Source organism: Symphalangus syndactylus, chromosome 11, assembly GCF_028878055.3.
Source record: "Symphalangus syndactylus isolate Jambi chromosome 11, NHGRI_mSymSyn1-v2.1_pri, whole genome shotgun sequence".
In the NCBI taxonomy this organism is placed as follows: Eukaryota; Metazoa; Chordata; class Mammalia; order Primates; family Hylobatidae; genus Symphalangus; species Symphalangus syndactylus.
The window spans coordinates 109,869,028-109,881,992 of record NC_072433.2 but is presented as its reverse complement, the minus strand read 5'-3'; the positions used below and the strand labels follow the sequence as shown (position 1 = coordinate 109,881,992).

The window sequence follows — 12,965 nt, the reverse complement described above, 5'->3', positions numbered from 1 at the left end:
ACATGCTAAGGATACTTTGATATATAAATTTTATCCAGTGACTCACTAGAGAGGACTTAGTTACACATATCTTGTTCCTATGGAAGGGACATGTGATGGTTAAGCTCAAGAAGAGGGGTGTTTGTAAGAATATTTTTTAAAAAACAAAAATAGCTCCGACACCAGTCATCATTTTTTTTTGAGACAGAGTTTTGCTCTTGTTGCCTAGGTTGGAGTGCAATGGCACGATCTTGGCTCACTGCAACCTCCGCCTTCCTGGTTCAAGCGACTCTCGTGCCTCAGCCTCCCGAGTAGCTGGGACTACAAGCACGGTCCACCACACCCAGCGAATTTTTGTATTTTTAGTAGAGACGGAGTTTCACCATGTTGGCCAGGCTAGTCTGGAACTCCTGACCTCAGGCGATCCACCCACTTCAGCCTCCCAAAGTGCTGGGATTACAGGCGTGAGCCACCACACCCAGCCATAACTTAAAGTTTCATGAGCATTAAGGATTAGATAACAGCTGTCTAAGTAGCATACAGAATGGGTAAAAACATTACCCAAGGCAAACTAAATTTCACTTTACTTCAAATTTGCTTTGTGTTGTGCTTGCTTATTCATCAAATCATGGTATATTTTAACATGGTACCATTCCTTGTCAACTGTGAGCACAGATGATATACTTTTAGTTTAAAAGAAAGAAAAAAAAAAAGACAAGAATAAATTAAATATATGCAAAGTACAAGATTCTGAAGATAATGAGAAGATGAACAAAATCCATGGGACTTGTAAAAGTATATAAATACATTTTTTTCCTAATTCTTAAATTGGGCACTTGTAATAGAGATGGTTAAAAACAAGCAAAGACAATTATTCTCTTCTTTACCCAAGACAAGCAAGAGACAAACGTTGTTTGATTTATGATGGTTTCATAAGAAAACTTAAGCTTCATTTAGTCATTTAATGAGTTCAGCTTTGTCAATTAAAATAATTAAGGAATCATAGCATCACCTATATACATCTAGAAGAAAAATTTCTTCCTATTAAAAATGCTTTGAAAAGATTCCTAATGTTTAAATACCCAAATAATTTGTTACTAATATTTCACAAGGAATATCATTTTATTACTGTAATCACAAAATCGTAATTTCTGTACAGGAATGTGTAAGTGAACATTATTCAAAGCATTGATAATTCACTTCATAAAGAGGGTAAACATACTACAGAACATACTGTAAAGAAAAAATATTGTAAAATTTTCTGGTCTTGCAGTGCACTATTTAGTGCAAGTATTTAAGACACAGTAGTGTTCAATTCAGCAAACTATTGCAGAATGTCATGCCACAGTCCACTTAATTCAAAGAGGGTCAGGACATGCAGCTTGTAACAAAATGTCACAGTGTGTGTGTGTGTGTGTGTGTGTGTGTGTGTGTATATATATAAAACCACATGTAATTCATAAAATATATAGTGGTTTATTTAGATGGTTTCAAATGATTTCACTGTGGAATTCAGCATAACTGGAACAACATCCAAGGTCTTCTTAACGGCAATAATCTTATTGCTAGGCAATGGCTTTGGCTTCAGGTAGGAATGCTTCCCAGTATTTTATCAGCTGTGAATGATAATTAAAATATAAGTTATTCTCATTACCTTTTTGTCATTTATATGCATATATCCCATACAGCATTAAAAAAAAATCTACATAAGCCGGGAGGGGTGGCTCACACCTGTAATTCCAGCACTTTGGGAGGCTGAGGTGGGTGGATCACCTGATGTCAGGAGTTTGAGACTAGCCTGGCCAACATGGTGAAACCCCGTCTCTACTAAAAATACAAAAATTAGCCTGGCAATCCGGCACTCGCCTGTAATCCCAGCTGCTGGGGAGGCTGAGGTACAAGAATCGCTTAAACCCAGGAGGCAGAGGTTGCAGTGAGCCAAGATCACACCACTGCACTCCAACCTAGACAACAGAGCAAGACTCCGTCTCAAAAAAAACAAAAACAAAAACAACATAAAAAAAACTATACAAATAGCTAACTAACAATGACTAATACTTACTAACGTCTGGGGTTTTTTTGTTTTGTTTTCTTGAGGCGGAGTTTCACTCTTGTTGCCCAGACTGGAGTGCACTGGCATGACCTCGGCTCACTGCAACCTCCACCTCCCAGTTCAAGGGATTCCCTGCCTCAGCCTCCTGAGTAGCTGGGATTACAGGCGCGCCACCACGCCCAGCTAATTTTTTTGTATTTTTAGTAGAGACAGGGTTTCTCCATGTTAGCCAGACTGGTCTCAAACTCCTGACCTCAGGTGATCCACCCGCCTCGGCCTCCCAACATGCTGAGATTACAGGCATGAGCCGCTGTGCCTGGCCAATGTCTGGTTCTTAAAGGAATCATTTTAATTTCCTTATCTGAAGTCCGTCAATATATTTCATATATAAATTATTTAAAACATTAATTACTCTTGGCTACTTTTAGTTTTTGATGTAAAATAATAGAGTTCTTTTAATGTACAATTTTTTGTTTTATGCAAAATTTTACATAGAACAGTGTTACCATATATTAAAGTAAATAATACAACTACAATGACCTTTTCCAGCATAAAGTGACAGGATTTCCCAATTCAGAGCATACTGACAGTTTACGTTATTGCTAGACCAAAAAAATGGGATATAAGGAGGAAGAAAAGAAAATATTGAACAAGAAGAAAAAAAGGACTGGATAGAATTAGCTGTCAGTCTTCCTTGAATAGTCCAGAGAACAGATTGAAATATAAACTGAAGTCATGTTTAAAACAATTCCTTTAAAAACAAGCTTATATGACTTATTTTCATATTTTAAAAAATTTAACTTCATGAGCTGTTTAAATAAAAATTAAAGACAATTTGAAGGCATCATACTACTTAATTCAAAAACAACCTATTATGTTTTACACAAATGACATTCTAGATCCACATATTTTAAAACTGGAAGGAAAAAATCCTTCAAGATATTAAATTACTTGACCTGTTACTCTAATTTACATTAAAATATACAGGAAAATTTTCTGCGATTATCTTTTTATTTAATACGCCATTAAAATCCATGGTAAATGAGACAAATGCCACTTGCAGCATTCAACCACCACCAACCCCAAACAAAATAAAGCAAAAATGAAAACAGTACAGTTTTTTTTTTTAATTCTGCAAGTGTTTAGCTTAAGTTCTATTTGTTATGCTTAAGTTCTATTTAGCTTAAGTTCTATTTGTTAATATTCTCACACTTACTATGAGAATTTACTCAAACAGGTCTGACCAACAAGGAAAACAAACTAGAAAGACAGTGAAAGGGGAAAGTTGCCCCTGAGGTTTCTGATGGCCTAAAACTGGGAAAAGTCTATCTCTGCCTTAGTGTTAAGCAGAGGCAAAAAAAAAAAAAAAAAAAGCTGAGATAGTTTCCAATTAGTTTACCATTTTATCCTTTACCATCACTGGCTTTCTGTCTTCCATTTCTTATTCTTGAGTTTAAATGCCGAGTTCATTAATCATCTTTTTAAAATAAGAAAGTATACCAAAAACAAATTCTAGAAGTTTAAGTTATAAACAAAAATGGCTTACCTGTTGTTGTGTTTGAACTAGTGATTCTAAGTACTTGATGATAACGGTTTTAAAATCCTTCACTCGTTCTTTCTGTCGAAGTATATTTTAAAAAGTCCGTTAGTAGAAAGCTAAATTCAACTTTACCACAAAATTCCAGCAAAATGTGACCATGTTGTTAAGATAAATGCAAAATTATTATACATGCCTCAAATCTTCCCACTTCTTTTCGAATCGTTTTAGATATCTGTTCAAAATCTCTTTCCCCTTGTTGCACTTTCGCCTCCCACTAATAAAAACAAACAAAGAAATATTTTATGCTTATCTCAAAAAAGAAGTATAGTACTGTCAAGACCACTCAATTTAATCACAATGCCTGAAAATCCTGAGAAAGCTCAATATTGGCAATGCACAATTTAGCATCAACAGAAATTGCATTTAACTTTCAACCAATAGAAACGCATGTTAGCTTAATTTCCATTAATATTCCACAGATTTGCTCAATATTAAGATATTTCAATACTGTACTTAATAAACTACAATGTCCAAAGCTTAATTAAATATAAGAGGAAAGATTTTGGGCATAAAATTCACCACAAAATAAATTATCAGTGTTACAGTGTAATTTTCTTAATTACTTTTTTATATCAGTAATTACTTCAGAATATTATCAATACTGTTAAATCCAAGGATATATGTTCATCAAAATTTATATGCTGATGGAAATACTTTAAATTAGGAAAATTACATGGTAAACATTTTAAAAATATTTTTGTAATGGTAAAATGACCAGATTGGAAAAAAATGTGGAATTATGGTCTACTGAAGACTATCAATAAATATTAAATTCAGTACAGAAACAACAAAATGTTGTGATTAGTGAACAATGAAACAACTAAAATAACTGAAGATTTAAGCAATGAAATGATATTTTTCCCACTATGTAACCAAAACACTGGTACATACTCTTCAAAGGGCAGGTACATTTATTTTTAGTAATATAAAGGTTGTCCTACCTCTTCAATTTCCTTATTGAAGCATGGTAAGAAAAGTGTATAAATTATAATAAACTTATATAAATTCACTAAAATACCATATATAATACATATATATGGGGGGATAATGTTGCCTGGAGAGCTAAATGTGGGAGAGATCTAGCTCTAAAACCATTTTTTGACACAAAATAATAATCTGAAATAAAATTAACCATCTAATAATAAATGTGTAATTATTAATGTAAAGGTTAATTTTAGCTGTTTTCCTTGTATGCTTCTTTATCCATTCCATAAGTAACAAAGGGCTCTGGAGATTTTAATAATGATCAAAATGTTAAAGTAATTCTAACACAGTTCATAAAAATATGCAAAAATAGCTAAGTGTTGAATGGTTTAGAAAAAAATTATGAAAAATTATGTATATATGAATGACTCATGAAAAACTTAAGAGATAAAGCATTTAGTAATCACCTCTCTTATTTCATTTTTAGCTTGCTGTATTTTATCTGGTTTGTTAGCAACCATCATTTTTGCTTCAGCTTCACGTTTTTTGAGCAAAGTAATTTGAGCATCTTCCCATTTCTGCCAGCACTTCATTCGATGGTCAAACACACCCTATAAGTGAATGACATAATGGTATTAAGTAAGAGTAACATTTAAAATACTTTCATAACACTCGAAGTGTTATAATACTGAGAGCAATAAAACCAAGTATTTAAGTGCTATTCTAATATACTAAGATACTGAAAATAAGTATGCCAATATTAAAGAAAATAATCTCCATATTCATTTGCTTAAAACAAAAAAACCCTGTCACTGGATGAAACATGTTCAGAATAAAAACTACATTCAAAACCCATTTCATCACTAGCCTTTAGGGCTTTAAATATGGTTTATAAGACTTATAACAGCGTTTTATGCTTTGAAGAAAGATGTCTTTAATAGGAAAATGCTAATGTCATACCTACACTGGAAATTTTCCCACTAAATAATATTAGAAGCATATTAAGTATTAGAAACATGTCTGAAATTGAAAAGACAAAATGGGAAAAACTCATAAGATATGTGGTAGAAGAAATTACCATAGCAAATAAAAAAAGGCAAAGCAATCAAAAAGTAAAATATAACAAAATGAATAAAAAGACAGTCTTAAGATGAAAAGGGCAAAAGACGAAGAGGACTATACATATTTTTTATATATACACTGCAGAACTAAAGAAATAGACAAAACGATCCTAATACAATAAGTCAACCAAATCCATGACTTCTCTCAAGGAGTCTGGCAGAGCAAGGGCAAGTGAATAGAGAAAAGAAATGAAGTATGGACAAATTAGAGTAATTAGAAGTCTCACGAAAAAAACGATGGATAGGATGGGAGAACCCACTAAGAATCCCCTTTCTGGCTTGATGTTAGAGAAATATTAAAATTATTTTAGTAATTACTAATCAAACATTCATGAAGTGAACATTAATAAATTGGGTGAACCAGGAAGCACTAAACCTGAGTTATTTTAATTTATTCCAAATAAAAAACTTTTTGAACCATGAAGCAGTAAAAATACATGTTCCTATAGGGATCTGCTGAAGAGAAAAATATGTAGGTAGTGTATTTTTAAAAAGCAGGCTTTGGAGAAAATCAAATTTGGTTCTAATATTAGTTTTGTCACTGTATGACCATGGGTAAATTCACTGAACTTCTCCAAGCTGTAATGATCCCAAATATGAAAGGTAGGAAGTGATGTCTCCATTTATGGATTAGAAATAACATGAGGAGTATATTATTGCATAGTGACTTAACCTAGTGGATGCTTAATAATCAGTAGGTACAGCCATTATGGACTACTTCTAAATAACATACATATGTAAATGTAGTTAACTGTTAAGCTTTCTATTAAAAGTGCAAAGGATAGCTTAGTATTATGGAAAAAATGTATAACTAGACAGCATTTATATCATATGGCAATTTTTAAAAATGTGACAATAGCATTAAAAAATCCAATCAACCAGAAACCAAAGCATTTTTCCAAAGGAATTCTTTAGGATTGTGAACATTTTAAATTAACCAGGACAACAGATATCCAGGGCAAACTGGCAGTCAAAGCACCTTATCTATGGGTATTTAAATCCACTTTGCTATATTTAATTTGTCTTCTCAGATAATTTTTCTTACATTATTAAGTGAATCTTACTGTCCCCTTTGTCTGCTTTTCTTATATTTAAAATATGTTTTTCCTAAAACATCCCTTATTATAAATTAACTTTGCTTTAGTCAAATTAAGTTAGGCTAAAATCCAAAAGTAACACATCTAACACAAATAGATTCAGAAAAAGTCACTGTCATTTAAAACAGCAGTGTTCAATCCTTTGGCTTCCCTGGGCCACACTGGAAGAATTGTCTTGGGCCACACATAAAACATACTAACACTAACACTAAGTGATGAGCTTAAAAAAAAAAAAAATGTCATCAGTGTTTTTTACAATTTTTTTTTTTTTTTTTTTTGAGACAGAGTCTCGCTCTGCCGCCCAGGCTGGAGTGCAGTGGCGCGGATCTCAGCTCACTGCAAGCTCTGCCTCCCGGGTTCATGGCATTCTCCTGCCTCAGCCTCCTGAGTAGCTGGGACTACAGGCGCCCGCCACCATGCCCAGCTAATTTATTTTTATTTTTAGTAGAGATGGGATTTCACCGTGTTAGCCAGGATGGTCTCCATCTCCTGACCTCATGATCTGTCCGCCTCGGCCTCCCAAAATGCTGGGATTACAGGGCATGAGCCACCATGCCCGGCCATGACATTTTAATAAAATTTGTGAATTTGTGTTGGGCTGTATTCAAAGCTGTCCCCGGCCGCATGCTGGAAAGCTTAACACAAACAATCCCTCTCACTTCCTACACATACACACACACACACACACACACGACCACATGTTGGAAAGCTTAAGACAAACAATACCTTTCACTTCCTACACACACAAACACACACACACACACGACCACCAAAAAGTAATGTAAGATTTTAGGCCTAGTCTTGCTTTAGGGAAACAGGGCCATATCTTTTCTTCATTTATAAATTCCTCTGTTCAGTAACAATTTGATTCCTTAAAATATGTACCAATACAGGGAAAAAGCTAATGAACATGCCCTTTAATTCAATATTTGCTTAAGTTCTCAATGTATACATAAACCAGCTTTTCCACTGATAAGCTAAATCTAAACTAATTTGGTCCCTGTCCAATTTATTATCTCATAGTATTCTAGAACCAGGACATGTTTATTGTGGTACAGATGTAGGAGATATGATAAAGGTAAGACTACTAAAGTCAGGTTATTTCAGGAAAGAAAATTAATCTTAAATATACAAATTAACTTTTTCTTCGTTTGTTTTCTTTCCTTTGTAACAAAATAACAGAAAATAAAAAAGAACCAGCACCAGTCAAACTTCTAACAATGCTATATTAAATCAATTAAATCGTAACAATGTTTCCCTTTGTATGTCAAGATACTAATCCACTCTAGTAGAACCATTATAAGAGGGATAAGTTTACACGGATCATCCATTTAGGACCTCCATTCCTCTGTTAATTTATGGCATACATTTGTATGCAAGCTGCTCTCAGACAAGACTGTAGATGTCTAACAGTTTTTTTGGCCCATCAGGAAATTTGATGCTACAATTTTAATTATTATCATATTGTAATTCAGTTAATCTGAAAATATGCTGCCAAGCTTCATGGAGTTCTAAAGAGGTGCTGAGTATTTATAGCCAAACAATAAAGTATTTAAACCCCTTGGGGAACCCATCTTTTAGTTAAATAAATTTTTTTAGTATGTTTTATAAATTGGGATCCCCAAAAATTATTTATGAAGAGTTCTAGTGCTAAAAACATTAAGAACCATTGCCCTCAATCTCTGACCCTACTCTAGTAGTTCAAAGAAGCCCAATACATGACAATGCTTGTAAGGATACAGCCAAAACTTATAGTTCTAAATTGCAGAGACTATGTACTATACAAAAGAGGAAAACAGGAGTTTCCTGACACAATGCCAGGCTTAGGCAATATTTTGAAATGGGTAAAATTTAGCTTTTTCTTTAGTGTTCCAATTCCTGATGTTCTTTGATCCCAACGATGGCTCTATATTAATCCCCAAAGTACTCCCAATTTGAAGAACTATCATCAGAAAAGTATGCTCGATATGGATAAAACCAAAGGTTAATTAATATTAAGCACCTATTCGAAATAGATAATAAGCAAACAAAAACTGGGCAAAGGACATGAAGAGTTCATTCACAGAAAAAGAAATGTAGGGTCGGGTGCGGTGGCTCATGCCTGTAATCCCAGTGCTTTGGGAAGCCGAGGTGAGTAAATCACAAGGTCAAGAGATAGAGACCATCCTGGCAAGGTGAAACCTCGTCTCTACTAAAAATAGAAAAATTAGCTGGCTGTGGTCGCATACGCCTATAGTCCCAGCTACTCGGGAGGCTGAGGCAGAATTGCTTGAACCTAGGAGGCGGAGGTTGTAGTGAGCCAAGATCGCGCTACTGCCCTCTAGCCTGGCGACAAAGCAAGACTCCATCTCAAAAAAAAAAAAAAAAAAAGAAAGAAAAAGAAATGTAAATGGTTTATCATTTGTAAAGATGTCTTGATTCACACTAAGTAAACGACAACTTATAAAACAAAAAACCTTCATTCTCGGTTGGTACTAAAAAGAAACACATAGGTTTAGCTAGGTTAGGGTACAAAGTAAAATCTTTTTGAACAGTAATTTGGCAATACTTATTGAAATTTAAAATGCATATACCCTCTGGTCAGCAATTCTACTTATAGAATCTTTATGTCCAAAGAGTTATCAAAATACTTGATTTTTTAAAAGACTAGACTATAATTCAAGGTATATCTAAATGTTATATGATGGAATGCTATACAACCATTAAAAAGACATCTACCAGCCGGGCGCAATGGCTCACGCCTGTAATCCCAGCACTTTGGGAGGCTGAGGCTGGTGGATCATGAGGTCAGGAGATTGAGACCATCCTGGCTAACACGGTGAAACCTCGTCTCTATTAAAAATACAAACAAATTAGCCAGGCGTGATGGTGGGTGCCTATAGTCCCAGCTACTCAGAAGGCTGAGGCAGGAGAATGGCGTGAACCTGGTGGCGGAACTTGCAGTGAGCCGAAATCATGCCACTGCACTGCAGCCTGGGCGACAGAGCGAGTCTCCGTCTGACAAAAAAAAAAAAGACATCTACTTATGTTGATAGGGAGACTGCTCTATTAAGTGGAGTGGGTGTAAAAAGCAGACAAAGAACACTACACACAGTATATTCCTTTTTGAGAAAGGAAGGGAGGGAGAGAAGGGGATGGAAGGAAGAAACGGACAGAGGGAGAATTAGCTTCATGTACATGCATAGCTAATTCTGTAAAGACACACAAGAACCTAACAGTTTATGACTGACGTCAGAGACTACAGGTCTCAGTTCCGCAGGCAAATTTACCTTGCTGAGCTATTAGAACTATCATGTATGTGCATTATTTTTTCAAATACAAATGAATTAGTTTAAAACAAAGAATAGGACAAAAACAAAAACCATAAAAATTACCTGTCACCTCCTTCCATAATATCTTAATTCCTTTTGTGTAGTTGATCTGAGCTAGGTTTCAGTAGAAACTAATCTTAAAGAGCTTAATTTACCTGAAGGCAACTTGACCACAGCTCTTTAACTCTTTTAGTCAATGAATCATTAATTCAGTATTTCCACAAATGTGTTCCATATATGTAAATAGATATTTGGTGGAAAATAATTCTTGTTCAAATGAATTTAGAAGCCTCTGGATTAAAATTTGTTTTCTTTTTCACTCCTAACCAGTCCTGAGCTTTTAAAAGGCATTCTGAATCTCGCAAACAGGGATACTATATACATAACTTCCCAAACTTAGCTAACTGTAATCCATCTTTTGGTGCCAGTGTTCTGTAGAAAATATTTTGGAAAACATAACTAATTTCAGGAAACATAGTAACACAGCAAAAACACGGTATGAGGAAAGCTGTTTTTGAGGGATCAATATCCATTACACAGGCAGGCCATCACTGCCTGGGGGTCTTTTTCCAGGCTAGCTGTTATTAGCAGATATGTATTCTTTTTTTTTTTTTTTGAGATGGAGTCTCTCTGTCGCCAGGCTGGAGGGCAGTGGCGTGATCTCGACTCACTGCAACCTCTGACTCCCTGGTTCAGGTGATTCTCCTGCCTCAGCCTCCTGAGTAGCTAGGATTACAGGCATACGCCACCATGTCCAGCTAATTTTTGTATTTTTAGTAGAGCCGGGGTTTCACCATGTTGGCCAGGATGGTCTTGATCTCCTGACCTCGTGATCCACCCGCCTTGGCCTCCCAAAGTGCTGGGATTACAGGCGTGAGCCACAGCGCCCGGCCCAGATATGTATTCTTACAGACACTGCCCAACTCCCCTTTTTTGACCCAAAGGTTTGTTGGAAGTGCCACACTTTTTTTTTTTTTTTTTTTTGAGACGGAGTCTCGCTCTGTCACCCAGGCTGGAGTGCAGTGGCGCGATCTCGGCTCACTGCAAGCTCCGCCTCCCGGGTTCACGCCATTCTCCTGCCTCAGCCTCTCCGAGTAGCTGGGACTACAGGCGCCCGCCACCACGCCCGGCTAATTTTTTGTATTTTTAGTAGAGACGGGGTTTCACCGTGGTCTCGATCTCCTGACCTCGTGATCCGCCCGCCTCGGCCTCCCAAAGTGCTGGGATTACAAGCGTGAGCCACCGCGCCCGGCCGGAAGTGCCACACTTTTTTACAACAGCTCTCATGATATTGGGCGCTTTGGTAAGAAGTGAGAGTAGGTGGGACAAATCTGTAAACTGGATCTCCGTACATCACAAGCTGCCTATACATAATGAAGTATATATACTCTGAGAACTGCTATCTATATTAACATTTCTAAATACTGAAAAATTAATCACCAACAGCATAAGGAACAACATTTAAAACAGTAAAATACAAGTAAAATTGGCAATTTTACCAAATAAAAGGAAGCACCATTCTGAAGTGCTAAGAATGCTCTAGTAATAAATGTCACCAGTCGCTTGAGAACAGAACCATCAATAAATATGCTCACTGTAGATGAGTACTAACTCATCTTGATCACAGACTTTAGCTGAAAAAATTTTGCATAAGAAAGAAACAAGATCTCATTAACTTTCTAGATGTTTAAATTCAAGGTAAAAGGTAAATACCCAGTACCCCCCAAACCCCATGATAACTAATATCCGTAACAAAAATTCAAAGATCTTAAAGTATCTTCTGAAACAGGATACAATGAGTAACGTTCAGTTCAGTTTAACCGTCTGAATACTGCAGATATCTGTAGAATACTAATTTTTACTAACTGGATTACTTTCTCAGCTATTCAGAAATTGAACTATTATATTTAAGTATTGCCATTCAATAACACAATTTATGATCTAATCTAGTCCCATCTCATCTATAAACACATGGTGACTACACATTTGAGGATACAAAATCTGATTACATCCAAATTCATGATGAAGCCTCCATTAAACACATTCACTGCAATAATCGTTTCTGGTTTTATCCTATTTATTACACAGTCAGCTTTACTAATGATAATAGAGTACAGTGAGTAGTTTCAGTTACTACTAGAATGAGCAAACAAACACTATTAGTTAGTTCCAAACTTGTATAAGCAAATACATAAGTAAATGTATAATGTTTTCTATCTTATCTGTCATTCCTTAGACCTGTTAAAAACATTAATTCTATCTATTGTACTGTGCAAGTCATAGGGAAGAAAGTACTATGTATACTTATCTTGAAGCCATTTTATTCATGCTAGTATAGGAGGAATTAAGACATGTAAATACATAATTAATAGGCAACAAAATACTTTTTAAAGTACACGACACAAGTGAGAAGCATGCAAGAAAGGGCTTACTTTCACTGCAGCAATAAGACGAATGTAGTCACTAAGTAGTTCTGAAAACATGTAAAAGTCAGCAAAAGCTTGTTCTTGATGTAACTGGTCTATCTTCTCCTCAACCTCTGCAAGCTGAGACAAAGCTCTAGATAAAGCTGTATGATCCTCAGAATTACCTAACATGGCAGCACTTTTAGCAAAGGCAGCTGTGTTGGCTGAAAGTTCTGAAATTTAAAAAAAGCATGCAATTTTAGTGTTCACTCATAAAATTTTAAAATATTGTATTGATTTTTCCACTTTTCTCTAAATTTTACTTATTCACAAGTTGCTCAAATAATATTGTAAATTAATTAATATGAAACAATTAGTCATTAAAATGCCTCAGGCATAAATGCCAAGTGCTCGGAGATCTACTGAAAACACGGACAAATCACTGCTTATATTCCAAAGGGATGAACTATGTTTA

At 35.4% G+C, this 12,965-nt stretch overlaps 1 protein-coding gene across 2 annotated transcripts in view; it reads right to left on the bottom strand.

Annotated features, from left to right (window-relative positions):
* Positions 1 to 1,082: 1,082 nt before the first annotated feature.
* Positions 1,083 to 12,965, bottom strand: part of SNX2 (sorting nexin 2) — a 56,173-nt gene continuing 44,290 nt past the window's right edge. Inside the window, exons 11-15 of one of the 2 annotated variants that reach the window (XR_008661058.2) lie at positions 12,518 to 12,723; positions 5,024 to 5,167; positions 3,762 to 3,846; positions 3,579 to 3,646; positions 1,083 to 1,595 (exon numbers count right to left, since the gene is read on the bottom strand). Coding sequence is in view for 1 of the 2 variants with exons in the window: in XM_055298966.2 (XP_055154941.1) it covers positions 1,545 to 1,595; positions 3,579 to 3,650; positions 3,766 to 3,846; positions 5,024 to 5,167; positions 12,518 to 12,723 (554 nt within the window). In the remaining variant the exon portion in view is untranslated. Of the gene's footprint in view, positions 1,596 to 3,578; positions 3,651 to 3,761; positions 3,847 to 5,023; positions 5,168 to 12,517; positions 12,724 to 12,965 lie in introns of both variants that reach the window. The other variant, XM_055298966.2, reaches the window with a different exon arrangement.